General features: G+C 50.1%; 1 protein-coding gene across 2 annotated transcripts in view; it reads right to left on the bottom strand.

Moving 5' to 3' along the window:
* Positions 1–1117: 1117 nt before the first annotated feature.
* The window catches only part of ATP9B (ATPase phospholipid transporting 9B), a 2364768-nt gene continuing 2346542 nt past the window's right edge, over positions 1118–19343 (bottom strand). Inside the window, exons 29-30 of one of the 2 annotated variants that reach the window (XM_086965515.1) lie at positions 6797–6829; positions 1118–3229 (exon numbers count right to left, since the gene is read on the bottom strand). In XM_086965515.1, the coding sequence (XP_086821641.1) occupies positions 3093–3229; positions 6797–6829 (170 nt within the window). In that variant the 3' untranslated portion in view covers positions 1118–3092. The remainder of the gene's footprint in view (positions 3230–6796; positions 6830–19343) is intronic. The other variant, XM_086965516.1, reaches the window with a different exon arrangement.

The raw sequence follows: 19343 nt of genomic DNA, 5'->3' as shown, positions 1-19343 counted from the left end.
ATGGAAGGAGGGCAAGGCCATTGATGTACTAGAAGCAGACGTGAGTGCTGCGTGCTAATGCGGCCATATCCAACTGGGAAGTTTTGATGAACTGTCCACTGGAATCCTAGCTACGCTGAGTAATTGTTCTAATGCAACAAAAAGGGCATTATTCAAGTATTATTCTAAATAAGTCTATGTATAAGCGAAGCATGCATGTTAGCGCTCTACATTAATATATACACTTTTCAGATTAGAATAAGCCTCAAAATAAAAACAAGCATTGGTCTACTAATGCGTGCGCCGCAACAGCACAAAAAAGTGAATGTGAAGCACGGGCGCGAACAGGAGTTGTGAGCGCCCACGCAAAAGTGAAAGAGATCGCGCATGCTTGTGCGCGTTCTAGCAAGCTGGTGGCCGCTTTGGGAGCACTTCCCAAAGCCGCTACTAAATGTCTCTCCGAGCAGCGCATGCGCGCTGACTAAGTGAGACCTAAAAAGGGTAGATAAACTACAAATCTACAGATTTTAGATGACCAACTTGCTAAGAACAGAAAAAAGAATCTCAGCACCTACTAAACCAGCAGCAGGGCATACGGGTTATGAGTGTAACAGCGCTCCTCCTTACACAAATTAGTGTTTTTAACTCACAGATAGGGAAGAAAAATGTCTTCAGCTTTTCTTTTTACTTTCTTTTCTTTAATATATATACATACGTACGTACCGTCAACGTTAGGGGATGATTGATTTTCTGAACGTTTAAATTCCCCTAAGATGTATTGTCATCACCGTCCCCATATCACCCACTCGAATGTCATTCCGGTTTGGTTAGAATACAAAAGTGTAATTATTCTTTTTTTTCATGTATAAACTGCATTCTGAAAATAAATAGTGCCTAGGCATTATCCATACATTCAGAGGCAAAGGCACTCAACACTTGTTTGGTGTTCATCAGCTAAACACGTTTTAATCGTTGCTTCTCATTCACCTACAATAACTAAACGTTGCTGTAAGTTCTGCGTGAGGAAATGGCGACATCTTGTGGGAAGAGTACGCATATATGATTTTTTTTTATAGATCTGTAATGTTTACGTTAGAAAAGAAACTCTTTTACAAATACAAATCACATGCAACATAAATTAGTAGAAATTAAGCTTTATTGCTCTGATAATAAGTCATGTTACTTAAATGAAAAATCAAAATAAAAGCATACGAAACAAAATAAATGGTGATAAAAACCAAAACGTTGTGCAGAAATCGGTTTTAGGAAATAGTCATTCTTGCACACAAACCTGTATAAGGTGAGTAGACGGGACTTTTGCCTGAGATCTGTACTGTGCAACGGGAACGGTGGTTTAGTTTCATATGCTGGCACTTGGACGAATACATTAAGTGCAAACCATCCACAGGTAATAGCAGAAACTCTTAGTAATTAAGTTAAAAAGAACCAATAAATGTCTTCCACAGGTAATAGCAGAAACTCTTAGTAATTAAGCTCAAAAGAACCAATAAATGCCATATCAGTCGTAGAGTGCAAAAAAAGAAGAACAGAATAAACGGTCTGCTTCAAAGTTGGTCCCAAAACATTCTTTAAAATATTCACGTGTTTTTCAGAACTGGATGTGGACTACAGGGTTAATATTTCGTAAACAGTAGTCCAATGCCAATACATTTTCCTGAAATAAAGATACCACAACAAAAGGAAGTAAAGAAGGAAACATTGCCCTGGGTCACCGTGCAGTGCATCGATTTTGGAACATAACTTTTTTGACGGTGTCATTCTGTAGAACAGTAGTATATCATCGCTCTTATGGTATGTGTGGTACCCTAAGCTATTGCCACATTAAGTCAGAAGCCTTGACCATAAGATAAAAAGAAACCAGTGGAAGATGAAGGATTTTCCTACCGTAACATTAAGCCTGTATCGCATTTTACCTGAGAAACCTACGTAAACAGATTACAGGTCAATGCAAAGGAATACCAACACGAAGTCAACGAGGCATGCGGCCCACGAGCATCCAAGCCAATATGAATGGATGTCGAAAGCTAGAAAAAACCTTATTCAAGTACACCCAACCGGTCTGCCATCACTAGGCCTTTCGTTGACACCCTCGTAACGCACTGCCTTGCATAAAAAATCTCCCCTTTTCATCTTAGTTTTTCACGTGAATACGTATTAAAGTTAAACTTTCAGTATATATGTATATGAGTAAATACACCAATAGACGGTCTGCGTACGGTCTATGGAAGTCTTAACACTGCACCGAGATTACAGGCCTCGGAACTTTAGAGTGTTCAGAACTGTATTGTGCCAACCGTTGAGTAGATATGTGTTACTGCTACAAAATAGTCACAGACTTTCAAAATATATAGGTGTTAGCCAGGTATACCTTTAAGTAGCTTTATACGTCGGCAGCTACGCAGAATGATGTACAGAAACAGTATGGCGTTTGTGCATCTTTGGTGTCAGTATCCCTTCGTGGAAGTGCCACCAATGTTGTTGAGGCGCTAGAAATGACTATATAGATTAACTGGGGAAGGGATCGCGACAATAGCAGCTCCTATGGTAACAATGTGCTATGTAGACATCTGTCCTAGTCCATATAGTGACTACCCGTCAAGGCCTAATATAGCAGAATACATACATACAAGTGGCGGCGGCAGGCAGCATCTATAGGCCCTGGCTTGGATGGTACTGAGTGTTGGAGTACACGTGTACAGAAGACAAGTCTGAGCATCAGACCGCGGCGGGGCAACAATTACAGCAAACTGCGTTCCTTCCATCTTCATTTTGTTAAAATCATCAGCCTCAACAGTAATAAAAACAGTCTAGTGCATATTGAAAAATATCAAACAAAAGGTGTCTTCGGCATGAATCCTTCGTGTGAGTCCGAAAGGAGAAGTTGCGATGCTGAAGACAACAGTGGCCCTCTGTCAGATGGGGAGTGCCTTCGGAGCTCTTGTCTAGGGAGTGTCGGGTCAGGAGATCCTTCTTGTGCTCGGCTGGCTTCCCTGGCAGTCTTGTAACTCTGTGGCCCCCCACAGGGGTCTGGGAAGCACGTCGGGACGGCGGGGACAGTGCCCCACCCGGAGTGGAATGTGCCTGCGGCCTTCCTACGCCGTCAGCTTGGAGTAACTGGGAGGAGAAAATTTGCGCTTCAAGTACTTGACAATGTAGAGTGGAAGGCAGCTCACAACCGTGATGGCGGACACTTTCCACAGGAAGGTCAAGGTGGTGATAAAGGCAACATCTGCGGAAAGAAAAGCGAAAATAAGTCATTAACTGCTGCTTGACCCCCCCGCAGCATGGCAGAAATGCAGCATAGGTGACGTATACCTGGTTCAACTTCATTCTGAAAACTCCTCAAGTGCTGGTTTTGTTTCTAACAGAACTAAGATATGCCAGGAAAAAAGATTTGGAGGATTCATGTATTTCATACCAATGATAAAGAAATCTTCCCTTCTAATAATTGTCTTATGTGCAAGTGTTGTCAAGCGGTGCTCTATACTCTGCAGGGTTCTGCACACAGGGCAGCTCCGCTACAGGTCCTGTGCAGTAGTGAAAGGCTTTGGACTTGGAACTGAGCAGAGGGTTCAGCAGTCTTTACTACCCGGGGATTTTGAACCACCAAGCATTTTTCTTCCAAATAGCCTGAGACTAAGCGCTAGAACGGCGACACAGTCCCTGCAAGAACATTCTGTTGAGAACATCAGCCTTTCTTGTGGATCAGGGTACTGCTGGCTCAGAAGTGTAAGAGGCTCCTCAGTATACATCAGTGGCTTCACAAGTGAGCTCCAGGGTTCTGGGTTACCACGTGTGTGTTATGGGACATCGTCATGATTAACGTCCAGGACATTTGTCACCATAGGCACCAATGTCAGCCACACAGACCACGGGTCTATGTGGAGACATCTTGGTTGTCAGAACTGTCTCAAACACAACAACTGAAACATGATTCAAGAAACATTTTAGATGTCTAAGGCCACTTTCAAGAATTCAGTGGCCAAAATCGGGCCACATGTGTTGGTGTTTAGATAGCATAAACATAATTCTGGAGCCACAAAGGATATCACTGTTAGACTGTGTAATACCAGAGAAAATCATAGGTCAGTACCTCCCGTAGTATGCTTACAAGTTAACCTGTACTGCCGAGGCGTTCTATACTTGTCCCCGATCCTGATACAGGAGATCCTCTTCCCACCAATTAAGAAACACATGCAGATTCCTTGGCTAGCTTTCAAAAATGTACTGCAGCAAGAACATTTCCTGAGCCAGTAAAGGTTTTTAGGAAGCACAGATCATGCACATTGAATTTGCTTTGTGGCAAACAGATCAATCTCTGGAGTCACCCAGAATAAAAAAGTTCACAAACAACCTCATTGAGGTCCTGCTCATGGGAATCAACGTTGCACTTGCTCAAATTTCACCCTCTATATTTTGCATACCAGGAAGGTATGACTAAAATACCAAAATGCTCAAAAGGTGAATGCCCTCCTCCAGTGAATGATACCTGCAACATTTTCCTAGTCAAGGGCGAGGTGTGGCGCAGCAGCCAGGGCAGCTGACTACGGAGCGCAGGGCTCACAGTTCAAACCCTGGCGGCAGATCAGCTCGGCTCCATGTGATTCTGGGCAATAGCTCACTTAATTTCCCCGGTGGCCCCCAGCGCCTGAGGGGGGAGTAGTTCACACTTTACAAATATCAGATTTAGATTTTTAGATTTAGTCAACTGACACAAGAGCTAGGCTAGTAGCGAGTGGCCACGGTGTTGCCTGTCTATAAAGAGTCTCCCATTTCTTATCAAATGATTTAGCTCCAAGACATTCATTTGGTGACAGCTGTTCGCGTAGCACCTGACGCTTTGGATATGGGCAGAAGCCAGAGTGGCACCTATGGGACCTTGGAGAAATTGGGAGTTATGTACGTCTCGAGGCATGGAAAAACTATAATGAGGGAGCTTGTGGACCACTAATCCTAATCGTGCAGACACATTATGGACACATGCGGCTTCTAGGTCTAGGTCCTTCAGAGCTAGTGGGGCGCAGTGAAAGGCCTAAAGTAGAAGCACGGCCTTACCGGTGACAAAAGTGAATATAACATCTGTGCATTTTTGCAATTACTGTGATTAATTTACATTTTCTTTAAAGGGAGGACTAAAAGGAAGAGACAATCGCCTTCTGGGCAACGTTAACCCGTTTATGAATTCCAGAACATCTATGTTCGATTGAAAGAGGATGTAAGACGTGGTCAGGTAACATTTTTTAGTCACCTCAATAAAACCATGCAGTTTTTAGTTAGTTATCCTATTAATCATTTTGGTGCGAAGAGTAGGAAATGCCAGATCTGATGTTGATGCTGTCATGGGTTTAAATATTGTACAGTGGCAGCAGACAGGGGTCAAGTCCTGCAAGGGTGAGGTTGACAGTGGCACCACGGAGGGGTTGTGCGCTCCTGGGGTTGGTGGAATGGGGACACAAGAGGATTCCAGCTTCAGCTGTAAGTCTAACTTAGAAAGCATTACCTGTCTGAATGTCTTCATTCGTTTAGATTTTCTGTTGAAAACTTAACTATTGAAGAAAGTGCATAGGGTCTGAGGAGGACATGCACTCGTGAATTTGCTCTGCTACTGTTCCCATCTGTGTATCCACCAATGGAAACACAAGACAGATTGTTTATGTTTTCATTCTTATGGCAGTCACTGTCCCTACCTAAGTCACACTATCTCTAAGAACGCTTGAGATGTCAATTTCTCTTATTTGTGACAGGCCATAAGGAGATTTGTCTCCCTCTCCCTTGCAGGCCTAGTGTGTCAGGTCAGAAAAACTACACACTCCTGCATGGTGCTTGGCTTACAGAAAAACACACACACTAAGTCTGGAGGGCGGCACCAGCATTTTCCTTTTACAATCCAAGTATGACTTACAGTTAGAAAACAGAATAGAATGCGTTTTACAGAATTGCCACTGTGGGAATTGCTGCAACATTTCCGAATCTAGTCAGCCGTTTTGGCACATTTGACGAAGAGAACTCTGAAGAAGTAATACACGCAGGCCTCTGATCTTATTAGTTGGCTCAACGAGTGAAAATGTCTAATTTGGTGATCTCACATCTCTTTCCGATTGCAGCATTTTCATGATCAAAGTCTTTATAATATCAAGGTAGAGCGTGAGAATGATGCCTAGAATGTGCTGAAATGAATCTGTGATACATTTATCTCTGGTTTGGTGAGAACCTGTCCTTTCTACTCTTCAGGGAAGTAGATGTAAAGGATTATAATATCCAGCCCTTTACACATGCAACTGCACCAAATGGTCCTTAACATATCACAGTCAACTTGTACAACAATCCTAGTAGGCAAATACCTTGGTTGAGTGTGCTTTCAATGTAATTTTTACAACCTTTACACCAGAAGCAACTTTTGAAATTGCATGCACAAGAGTGATAAGAACAAACATTTGAAAATGAAATGGTGAAACTGATACATAATGTTAGATTTATTTTGAAAGGACATCTTTAAATCTTGAGATAAAATGTTGCGCCTAACATCTTTTGCCAAGCCTGATGCGATATGTAAGTGTTCTTAGCGAATAAGGGGTACTTGATGGCATGTAAACGACATGTGCCTTTAAAATTTCCTTTTCTACAACAATCACTTGCTTATGAGTCAAAATCGTTTTTATTGCTAATGTGACTGTGTCATTTTGTCGCTGACAAATAGTTCATATTGATGGAAGATCTCACATGAAATCTTGTAATTTTGAGCACAATATGTTAAATTATTTGCACAATGTATCAACGAAAAAATGTCAACACCTACCTAAGAAAGCTCCCAATGATACTCTGCCTATGCCTGTGCCAAGAAAACAGAACAGAAAAAAGAGACAAGAGGACAGGTTTATAGAAGGAAGAGCAATTTCAAAAGGAAAGTTTGTTGCAGAGCTGAAATATCCGGAGGTCAAGATAATAACCACCAAAGGAAATAATTAGTTGTGATAGTAAACAGAAGAAAGTAGCTTGCATATGACACAAACAATTAGAACATGACGTTAGTGCGTTTGAGGCTGTTCTGACATTAGAAAGGTAATACATTAGACTGCCTACTTTAAGTATTTCCACTATTACTTTCTGGTACTGACTAAGCCTATTTCTCAATAACTGAGAAATTGGCTTAGTCAGTACCATCAGGAGAGAGCCTTGAGCTCTAACCACCTGCCACTTTTGTGCAACCCGAGGTCTGCCAGTTTGTCGAGGCGGTAGGGCTTTCTCGGTACTGACAGCCAAGCTCTGGAACACCCTGCCCATCCATCATTGCATGGCCGAGTCTGAACACTGTTTCAGGAAAGATTTAAAAACCTAGCTCATTCGAGTATAGACATAAATGGCTGATTCTATTCTTCAGTCTTGCTTTTGAGCGCCGAGACACCTCTGTGGATGTAGCAACGCACTGTAAAATGACTTTGATTGATAATGCACAAGTTACTACTTGTGTAACGATATATCTGTAAGAGACATTAGTTAGTGATAGATTCCTTACCTTAGAATATCCCCAGACGTCAGACTGGATCCGGAAAGTTTTGCGTAGCAGTACCCTTGCGCGTCGGTAGGCGTCGTCTGCGGCTCCGCGTCCGTCGTCGGCGTCGTGGGCGCCGTGGGCGCCGTGATGACGTCGTCGGAGTACTTAGACGCCGCCTCCGCGTGCTGACGTCAGTTCTTAGCCACAGCTTTTCCGCGCCAGAAGCGCAGAGCCATGACAAAAACCGACACTGGTGCCAAGAAACTAAGGCCCTGAAAGGGGATGACCTTAACCCTAGATATCGGTTCGCAGAACGGGGAGGATGGGTGGGTCGGTAAGGAATCTATCAATAACTAATGTCTCTTACAGATATATCGTTACATAAGTAGTAACTTGTGCATCTGAAAGAGACACGTTAGTGATAGATTCCTTACCTTAGAATAGATACCCCTGCAATACCATCCCCGTGGTGGTGGGTCTGCGAACCAATACTTACACCAGAAAGTCCTGGAGAACGGAACGGCCAAAATAGCCGTCCCTCCAGACTTGACTGTCCAGGCAGTAGTGCCTAGCAAACGTGTGCAACGAGGCCCACGTAGCTGCCTGGCAAATGTCCTGCAAGGGCACACCTCGGCCCAAGGCAGTTGTAGTGGCCGTGGCTCGAGTGGAATGAGCCCTCAGCCCAACAGGGGGTTCCTTCTTAGCCAAGGAGTAACACGCCTGGATGCACATGATAATCCATCGAGAGATGGTCCTCATGTGCACCGCTTTCCTTTCTTAGCGCCCGCGTACCCAACAAAGAGTTGATCATCCACCCGGAACTGGCGTGTGCGATCCAGATAGAATGAGAGCGCACGTTTTGGGTCCAGACGGTGGAGCCTCTCCTCCTCTCTCGAGGAGTGCGGAGGCGGAAAGAAGGTGGGCAATGTGATGGACTGCCCAATGTGGAAGGCCGTGACCACCTTAGGCAAGAAGGAGGGCCTAGTCCTCAAAACAACCTTGTCCGGATGGACTGAAAGGAAAGGAGGCTTACAAGAGAGAGCCTGGAGCTCACTCACTCTCCTGGCAGAGGTGATGGCTATCAGGAAGGCAGTCTTCAAAGAAAGAAGGCGAAGAGGACAGTTGTGAAGTGGCTCAAAGGGAGCGCACATCAGAAATATTAGAACCAGGTTCAAGTCCCACTGAGGCATCACGAAGGGAACAGGAGGAAAGGTATGAGTGATGCCCTTCAGGAATCGATTTACGATAGGGGACTTGAACAAAGAAGGTTGGTCAGGCAGCCTCAGAAAGGCTGAAAGAGCCGAAAGATAGCCATTGATAGTGCCCAGAGCAGAGCCCTGCTGGGCAAGAGAAAGAAGGAAGAGAAGAACCTCAGAGAGAGGGGCATTGAGGGGATCCACAGCCTTTGCTGTGCACCATGCCACAAATCTGTTCCACCTGCAGGCGTATACCGTCTTTGTGGAGGGACGCCTGGCTGCCAGAATGATGTTGCAAACTTCAGGAGGCAAGTCAAATGGCCTCAACTGTCGCCGCTCAATCTCCAAGCATGGAGGTGGAGACTGGACAGGTTCGGGTGGAGGACCGTCCCCTGCTGCTGCGACAGAAGGTCCTCCTGAAGAGGCAGACGAACCGGGGGATCGACTGACATACTGAGTAGCTCGGGATACCAGTACCTTCGTGCCCAGTCCGGAGCCACAAGGATGACTTGTGCCCGGTCGCGCTTGATCTTCTTCAGCACTCTGGGCAGAAGAGGTATAGGCGGAAAGGCGTACAACAGACCGCAGCTCCACTCGCGACGAAAAGCGTCTCCGAGCGAGTGCCGCCTTGGAAATTCCAATGCGCAGAACTGATGACATTGCGCGTTCTCTTCGGTGGCGAATAGATCTAACCAAGGCTCTCCCCATCGCAGAAAGAGGCCTTGCGCCACGTCCGAGTTCAGACGCCATTCGTGATCCATCGAGCACCGACGGCTGAGTTCGTCCGCCCTGGCGTTCAGAGAACCTGCCAGGTGTTGAACCACCAGAGTCACGCCCTGATGTTCCAGCCATTGCCAGAGGCGCAGAGCCTCCTGGCAAAGGGTCCACGACCCAACACCGCCCTGTTTGTTGCAGTACCACATGGCGGTGGTGTTGTCCGTGAACACCTGCACTGCACTCCCTCGGATAGATGGGAGGAATGCTTTCAGTGCCAGACGAATCGCCCGTAGCTCCAACAGATTGATATGGAGCCGGGACTCCGCCGGAGACCAGAGTCCTCTGATCTCCGCCTCTCCCAAGTGGCCTCCCCAGCCTTGGAGGGACGCGTCCGTCACAACTACGTGCTCCGGTTGGGGAAGGGAGAGGGATCTGCCGTTGACCCAATCGCGGTCCGTGAGCCACCACTGCAGCTGTCTCGCAGTGCCCTCCGAGATCAGGACATGGTCGGACAGGTTGCTCCGGTGCTGGGCCCACTGAAACTTCAGGTCCCACTGCAGAGCCCACATCCGCCACCGAGCGTGATGCACCAGAAGGATGCAGGAGGCCATCAGCCCCAGAAGCCGCAGCGTCAACCTGACCGAAACCCGGGATAACGGCCCGAAGATCGGAATCAGAGCCTGTATTTCCCGAACCCGCTGTTCGGGCGGGTAAACCCGAAACTGCGCCGAGTCGAGAACCGCTCCGATGAAAAGGAGCTTCTGAGAGGGGCACAGATGTGACTTCGGCACATTGATGGAAAATCCCAGCCGGTGCAGGAGATCCGCCGTAGTCTGGAGGTGGCTGACGACTGCCTGGGGCGAGCCCGCCTTTAACAACCAGTCGTCTAGGTAGGGGAAGACTGAGACCCCCAACCTGCGCAGGTGAGCTGCGACCACCGCCATCACCTTCGTGAACACCCGTGGGGCGCTGGTAAGGCCGAAGGGGAGCACGGTAAACTGAAAGTGCTCGAGGCCTACCGTGAACCGCAGGTAACGCCGGTGGGCCGGCAGGACGGGGATGTGGAAATACGCGTCCTGCAAGTCCAACGCTACCATCCAGTCTCCTGGGTCTAGGGCAGCCAAGACCTGAGCCAGTGTCAGCATTTTGAACTTCTCCTTCCGAAGGAAGCCGTTGACGTTCCTCAGATCCAAGATAGGGCGTAGGCCCCCTTTGCCCTTCTTGGGTACCAGGAAGTAGTAGGAGTAGCAACCTCGTCCTACTTCTGGCCCAGGAACGCGCTCGATGGCCCCCTTGGCCAAGAGGGCCGAAACTTCCTCCTGCAGGAGCCGCAAGTGTTCCCCCGATACGCGGTGGTGTTGCGGTGGCATGGCTTGAGGGGTCGTCTCGAAGGGGAGGGAGTAGCCCCTTCGGACGATCTGCAGCACCCACCTGTCCGAAGTGACTGTGCGCCAGTGAGAGTGGTGATGGCGAACCCTGCCTCCCACTGGCGTCACATGGGCCGAAAAGCACGGACTAGGAGGGTTTAGAGGCGGATGCTGCGGGGGCAGGTGTGGACTGGCTCCGCTTGTTTCCCCGACCGCCTCCACGGCGGTTTCCACGGCCGCCGCCGCGCTGGACGACAGTTTGCGGCGAGTGGCTGGCGGCACGTGTGGGGGCGCCCCTTCCTTGGCCACGAAAGGAGCAAAAGGCACCCATTTGCAGGCGCGGGGCCGAGAGGCCCAAGGACTTGGCCGTAGCCCTGGAGTCCTTAAAGCGCTCAAGCGCGTGGTCTGCCTTGTCGCCAAAGAGGCGACGGCCATCGAACGGCATGTCCATGAGTGTATTTTGGACGTCTGCCGAGAAGTTGGTGGACCTCAACCAGGCGTGGCGTCGTATCGCCACCGTCGTAGCCATTGCTCTGCCCAGCGAGTCAGTAGTATCCAGTCCGCACCTGATTGAATACTTTGCTGCGTCCCGGCCCTCCACTAGGGCTTGGCCGAGTTTGGCCCGTACCTCCAACGGACACTCTGGCAGCACTTCCACCACCGTTTCCCACAGAGAGTGGGTGTAACGGCCCAAGAGGCATGCGGTATTGGAAGACCGCAGTCCCAAGCTAAGGGACGAGAACACCTTCCTGCCATAGGCCTCGTACCTCTTGGATTCCCGATCGGGGGGAGCCGTCGGGAATGCGGTCTGGGAGTTAGAGGCCTGGATAACCAGACTCTCGGGGGTGGGGTGGGTAGACAGGAAACATGGGTCGCCCGGGGCCGGGCGGTGGCGTCTGGCCACGTTCCTATCTACAGGCGAACCTGTAGCGGGCCTGGACCAAGTGCCCAAAAGAACGTCCGTCAAGGCCTCATTAAACGGCAGCAGAGGCTCCATGGAGCATGACTGCGGCTTAAGGACCTCAGTGAGGAGGTTAGTCCTCACGGCCGCGACGGGGAGCTCAAGGCCCAAGGCCTTAGCAGCCCTCGTCAACACCACACTATAAGTAGCGCCCTCCTCCGAAGCCACGGTAGGAGGAGAGACAAATCCAGTGTCTGGAGAGGTGTCCAGGCCACTGGCCTCCCCAAGGTCTCCTGTCCAGTCCATGTTAGACTGACACTCCCTGGTCAGAGGGTCCTCAGACCCCTCCCAATTCTCCTCGTCCCCCATCTCCTGAGATTCAGGGTCACAAGCGAATGAGGTGGGTTCATAGAAATGAAAATCTCCGAACGGCGTCGAGAGCGGCGCCGATAGGCATCGTCCCGACGTCGGAACCCATTGAGAGGAGGCATCGGGGACGGCGCCGCCCGAGGACGACGCCGGAGGGGACACCACACGGACCGATGCCGGGGGGGTCGTAAGGTCTACCGGTGACGATCCATCGCCCGAGGAGGGTCCAGCGGTGCCCTGCGGCGCCGGGCCCGCTGTACCCTGCGGCGCCGAGCCTGAGGGCACCGGCGGTGTCGGGATCGTGGAGCCCTGCGGCGCCGGGCCCGAAGGCGCCGGCGGCGTCGAGGCCGAAGCACCCGACGGCGTCGGGGTCGTAGCCCCCGACCCACTAGGGCCCCCAGACAGGTTCACTGGGCCCGAAGGCGCCGCGGAACCCGTCGGAGGAGAAAGGGACCTCATGGCCATGAGGAAGCGCTCGATCTCCTCCGGCGTCGCGTTCAGCTCAGGGACCGGGGGGTATGGGGCCGAACGCGGCGCCCGCGGCTCACGAGGAGCCGCGTGGGCGGTGTCACCCGAACCCCCGGCCGCATCGCGCGAGCGTCGGGGGGAGTCAGAAGAGCGATGATGTCTCTTCGACTTCTTATGTTTCTTACCTGACGACTTGGACCCGGAGGAGTGGCGCCGACTCCCGGAGCTGTGACAGCTCCGTCCCCGCGACCTGTCCCTTGACCTCCCGTGGGACCGGGACCGGGACCTCACACGGCGCGGGGCCGACTGGCGGATCTCGAGTCGCCTGCGGGACCGCTCCCGCCTGGCCTTCCTCGAAAGGGCCCGACAGTCGGAGCAGGCCTCGTCGTCATGGTCGACGCCCAAACACATCAGGCACAAGCGGTGGGGATCCGTGACCGACATGGTACGGTCGCACTCGTCGCAATGCTTGAAGCCGGGCATCCCTAACGGCACCGTCGGAGTCGTAAAGACTTCGAAATGGATCAAAAAAGATCACAAAAGTTTAGTCAAAAATTGACTAGGGAACTGCTCTTTCCAGATCTGCGCTGGCTGGCGCGGAAAAAAGAAGAACTGATGTCAGCACGCGGAGGCGGCGTCTAAGTACTCCGACGACGTCATCACGGCGCCCACGACGCCGACGAAGGACGCGGAGCCGCAGACGACGCCTACCGACGCGCAAGGGTACTGCTACGCAAAACTTTCCGGATCCAGTCTGACGCCTGGGGATATTCTAAGGTAAGGAATCTATCACTAACGTGTCTCTTTCAGATACAATAATTCTTATAGTTGCGATGAAAAAGTGTTCTAGACTTGTTCTTGTGTGCTTAGTAAATATATAGCTCTTTGTTGTACTGGAAGGGGCTGGTGAGTAAATCATCAACTTTTTAAGAAATTCATCAAGATTTCCAAAGGTTTTTTATTTTTATTTTTTTTTTGGTGTTCAAACTGCTTTATTGTATGTTATAGACAGTACACTGCTTTGTGCGCCTACAACCCGGAGGCCGGCAGCGTAATGTGCAACATAATGATGAAGTTATAATAGGTATGACACAGCTTTGGAACCGGCATCCCGGGGGCCCGGTAGCGTAAAATAGCATTATGCAATGAGTGTCCAATATCTAGTGCAAAAAGACATAAGCCTGAGAATTTATTGCAGCAGAAGAAGGTTTTTTCTTCTTTTATCAGTTTCCAACTTTAAACAACACTGTGAGGTCTCACAGATACACTCGGGAGTGGAGTTCCGGGACAACAGGATAGCATTATATATCAAAAGTCTTTCAATGCTATGCGTTGACATATCAGCAGTCACGGTGGTACATAGTCATCTGGAGGATAAGGGTGAAGTGCAGTGCTACAGGGCAGTGCCGAGTCCGATGATAAGGGTGTATGGAATTGTCAGGGCGGCAGGGAGTACATGACAGGCAAGGGTCCAGCGGCAGCACCTGCGTATGTAGTGCAGTGGATAATATGCGGGAGAGTGCCATGCAGGTGTGTGATCAATAGGGCAACATGCGGGGCAGCATGCCAGAGTGATAAGTGGTGAGTGGTGTATGTGTCGGTAGGCAGCGGTCTGTGGTACTAAGTGCTCTTATTTTAGCTAACCACTAACAGGCCCTCCCTCTGGAACATCGCTGTCATCCGCCTGAGCAAGCAAATAGCCGACCAACGGGCTCCACATATCCTTGGGTCGGCTAGGGATCGGTAACAGTTCAGTAAAAGTGATGTGTTGTTCCTGACAGTAAGTTATGTCTGCCAACCAGTCTTTGAATTTAGGGGCTCTGACTCTGCCCCAGCGACATGTCACTCGACGTTTTGCCAAGAGCAATGCCATATATACGAATTTCCTGCAGGATTTTGGGATGTGAGGCGTGTGCCCGAGCAGAGTGAGGAGCGGCTCCGCAGCAATGGTTTCCTTAGTCATTGCTGTAAGAGCGTCTGCTACTTGCTGCCAGTATAAATGAACAGGAGGGCATTCCCAGGATAAGTGCAGGAAGCCCGCGTGCTCTGCGTGACAGCGCTCACACCTGTCATTGTCGGTTAGGCGAAATCTGTGTTTTTTTACTGGGGTATAATACAGTTGGTGCAAGAATTTGTAGTGTATTATCTTAAATCTACTACAGGCTGATATTCGAGCCTTTTAAGGCGCAGCAGTATTGCCAGTGGTCGTCGGTGAGTTCCGTGGCCAGATCAGCACTCCAACGCGCTCGAGCTCCCACCTCCGGCAACGTGGCGACAGATCTGAGCTGGCGATAAAGACCGGCGACCAGGTGCGCCCCTTCTTGCGAGCATAACAGAAAGTGGAGGGGGAGAAAGATTTCAGGTTCCTCAGGGAACATAGGCAGGATGTCCTTCATCCACTGACGAAGGCGCAGGTAGTAAAAGACATCCAGCGGGGTGCGATCCTGGGAGGTGAAGAACACCTCTGCGGATTTGAATTTCCCGTTCACAAATAGATCGCCCCACGAGGTGATCCACAATCGTTCGCAACACAAACGAAACCCTCGCTCCTGTAGTAGGGCAAGGTTAGGGTGAAACGTCAACGGCATTTTGGGGGAGTATGGTAGGCAGCAGGACATCTTCTTGGCTATGCGGCGCCATGCATCTAAAGTGCAGGAGACGGAGGTGTTCGGTGTCTGTATTAGTGACTCTGGGCAAAGGAGCAGGCCATTGAGCGGAATGGGATGCACAATCCAGTCCTCTACCGCTAGCTGAGGCATGAAGGGCGTCGGGACTAGCCAGTAGTATGCGTAATGCGCCTGTGCGCATAGGTAATAAGCTTCGAAGTCAGGGACATCAAAGCCTCCGATCTCGTAAGGCTGGGTCAGCGTGGACCATTTCAACCGTGGATTTTTAACCCCCCAGAATAACCGACAGAGTTCTGATTTTAAGGTTTTGAAGAAGAACTCACCCGGGAAGTATGGGATGTTGAGAAAGAGATATAGGAACCGGGGCAGAACCACCATTTTGATAAGGGACGCTCTGCCCGCCATGGACACTGGCAGTGTGATCCAGCGATCAACTGTGGCTGTGAGTTTCGTGATTGCCACTCCATAATTGGAGCGGAGCGTTTCATCTTTGTCACGCGAAATCTGTATACCGAGGTATCGGAGATCTGTCCGACACCACTCAAGGCGATAGTCAAGGGGAAAGTCAGTTACTGCATCGGTTAGGGGGAAGAATTGTGACTTGGACCAATTTATGTGTATCCCCGACATCCTGCCGAATACTACAAATTCTCTTAATAAGGGATCAAGGTGGAGGTCAGGGTGTTTGACATAGAGGGTAATGTCATCGGCGTATAAAGACACGTCCATTTGACGCTGGAGGTACTGTACCGCACCTTCTCGATGCAGCTGACGTAGTCTGCAGGCTAGAGGTTCGACCGCAATTGCAAATAGAAGGGGGGATAGAGGGCACCCCTGACGCGTACCCCTGGTAATGGCGATGGAGTGTGAGAGGCGGCCGTTGATGAGGACCTTCGCAGTGGGTTGTGTATAAAGCAGTTGGACCCAGGAGATAAAGAGTCTCGGGAATCCCATATTCACCAGGACTGAGAACAGGTAAGGCCATTCGACAGAGTTGAATGCCTTGGTGGCATCTAGGAAGACGGCAGCGACTGGTAGGTCAGGGTGAATTGTGCGAAGCAGGGAGAACAAGGTACGTAGGTTATGAGAGGTATACCGACCAGAAACAAATCCAGCCTGATCAGGCAAAACAATCCTGGTCATAAGGAGGGACAGCCGAGTGGCCAAGACCTTCGCGAGGATCTTAACGTCACAATTTAATAGGGAAAGCGGGCGGTACGAACTGCAAGAGCCAGGATCTTTGCCAGGTTTCAAGAGCGAGGTAATGACTACCTCCCGCATGGAGCAAGGGAGGATGCCATCAGCCAGCGACTCCTCGTAGACCTCTCGAAGGACAGGGGCCATAATGTCTATGTAAGCTTTATAGAACTCAGCGGGAATGCCATCCAGGCTAGGTGCCTTGCCGTTCTTCAATGACATGATGGCCTCGCGGATCTCATCTAGTTCGAAGGGGGCGGCTAGGAAGGCTATGTCTCCGTCACTGAGCCAGCATAGCGCTACATCTCCCAGGAAGTCAGCGTATGGTGCATCCGCTGTTGTATCAGTGGTGTAGAGAGTACGGTAGTGAGATGTAAAGGCATCAAGTAGTGCATCTGAGTCCCTAATTGTTTGGTCTTGGTCGTCGGTAAGTTCCAGGATAATGTTGTGGTCCTGTGGGGCGCGCTTAAGTACCGCCAGCGCCCTCTCCGGTCGGTCCCCCTCGATATATTTTCTGGCTTGCCAATGTTTCCCCCGGAATTTTGCTTCTCTATTAGCCTCCTCCTCATATTTTGACAGCTTGTCCCTAAACTCTGCATGAATATTAGGACTGTCGTCCTCTACCATGCGAAGTTCAAATGCTCTGAGTTCCCTGTGTAATGAGCGGATAGTGTTTTGTATGTCACGCAGGACCCCAAAGCTTTTGGATATGCAGTACCCTCTTATAGTGACTTTGAAGGCCTCCCAGATGCATTTGACTGAGTTCACTGACCCCTTGTTCTTGGGAAAGAAAGCAGCGATTTCCTCCCCCAACTCAGCTCGGAACAAGCTATCCAGCAGTGCCGCCGGTTGTAATCTCCATTGTGGGCTAGGGTTGTCCCACCCAGGGATGTGTGTATGTAGTAGGACAGGGCTGTGGTCAGAATATGTTCTTGGTAAGTGTGTAACCCCCAGGACCTCTGAAGTAATCCCTTTAGTGATGAGAAAGTAATCCAATCATGCCCATGTACCCATATGCGATGTAAAGTGTGTGCCCTCCCTTCTGAGCGGGTGTAGGTGTCGCCATGTGTCCACGAGGCTGCCCTCAGCGATGACACCCTCCAGAGCCTCCCTGGCTCTCGGTTTGTAATGAAGTGCTCTGTCTGATCGATCTAAATGAGGTATCAGTGCCAAATTAAAGTCCCCTCCCCAGATAACATGGCGGGATCCCACATCCATGACTTTGCCCCAAAGTGTAGTAAAGAAAGAAGGCGTATCTGAGTTGGGAGCATAGCAATTTATGAATGTAATTGTGTCGTGACCCATTCGCCCCCATAGTAATGCATAGCGTCCCTCACCGTCCAGCAAGTCTCCGTATTTATGGAAGGGCACTGTGCGTTTAAGAAGGATAGTAACTCCTCTAGCATATGTGGAGTAGGAGGAGAATATACAGAGTCCAGCCCACTTGCTTGCAAAGGTGGCCCTAACTAATGGTGACAAATGAGTTTCCTGTAGCATGGCAATGTGAACATTGTGTCTGTTAAGATAAGCAATCACGTTACGACATTTTCTAGCATTGTTGAGCCCTCTAACATTCCATGAAATGCAATTTAGTTATGCATCAGACCCTAAGACCGCCATAGGTAGCTGCGTATCAGTTCATCCCACCCTAGATGTGGTAAGACAACAGGTATTGTTCCATCCAGACGAGACATTCGACCATAGCATTTTGTGACTTGATTGTCCACCCCGCGTGTAATCCGTTTCTCCCCGAACCAGCCCGCTCCCCCTTCCACTACTGCATCCCAATAATGCCAGCAGCCGGCTATCCCCACCCTTTTCCCCTCCCCGTCCCCCCCTTCCCGCACCTTTAACCTCCCAACATTTCGCATGGGGAATGCCCGAAAGGGAAACAACAGCAAGGGCGCACAGCCACTTCTCCCGCCGATGGCCTCCCAATCTGTACCGCCCTCGGTGGAGGTCAGGGCAGGGAGAGTGGTCCTTGGGATACATTACCATCGGAGAGATTAGGTAGTCCAGTTCTGCAGTGCGGGGTCTACGTCCCCCGCTTTCCCGAAGCAGGGGCCAAAGTTAGTAGTTCAGATTAGCAAATAGACAGGTCCAGCCGTGATCGTATGTTCAATGCTCATCCGCTGCCGAGGATGGGACGTCATCTTCCAGGTCTGCCTCAGCGTTACGACCACTCCTCCGAGCCTTGCTGATCGATTTCAGAAAATCTTCAACTTTCTGAGGGTTTGTGAAAAAGCGATGTTTCCCCCGGTGGGTGACTCGCAGTCTCGCTGGGTAGAGGAGGTCATATTCCATCTGAGCCTCTCGTAGTTTCTTTTTAACAGGAAGGAACTTGCGCCTCTCTTCTTGTACTAAGGGGGTGAAGTCAGGATATATGGAGGATGTCACACCATTGTATTGCAAAGTCTGTTGAGTCCGGGCAGCTCTCAGCGTGACATCACGGTCGCGATAGTTCAACAATTTAGCAATGATCGGTCTAGGCGGCAATCCGGGCTTTGGGACAGGCGCCAATGATCGGTGCGCCCTTTTGATAATAAATTGAGGCGAGAATGCATCCTCCCCTATCGAGCCTTTGAGGAGCTTTTGAATATAGATTTCCATTCTGCCCGTGTCTGCGGACTCCGGAATGACCGTGACGCGTATGTTGTTGGGTCGGCTACGGGCTTCCAAGTCCTCGTTCTTAGCCGCTATGAGTCGGAGCAAATTATCCATGCGGGCCAATTGTGTGGTGTGGGACGAGGTGACATCGTCATTGTCTGAGATTCGCTGCTCTGTGGCCGTAATCCGTTCTTCGTGCCGATCAACCTTATGGACCAGGGCGTCCAGCCTAGATGTCATGCCATCCACCTTTTCCACCCCTGTGGCGAACCCCTGTCTCATCTCCTGGAAAAGGTGGTGCAGGTCAATGTCTCTGGTGGGAGAAGCGACGGCCGTCGAGGCAGCGTCATTGGACCCTGATTCAGCAGGTACCGACTTTGTACCCTTCTTGGCGCCATCAAA

Source organism: Lissotriton vulgaris, chromosome 4_1, assembly GCF_964263255.1.
Source record: "Lissotriton vulgaris chromosome 4_1, aLisVul1.2, whole genome shotgun sequence".
Taxonomy (NCBI): Eukaryota; Metazoa; Chordata; class Amphibia; order Caudata; family Salamandridae; genus Lissotriton; species Lissotriton vulgaris.
The sequence above is the reverse complement of the archived record's forward strand: the minus strand, read 5'-3'. Positions and strand labels throughout refer to the sequence as shown.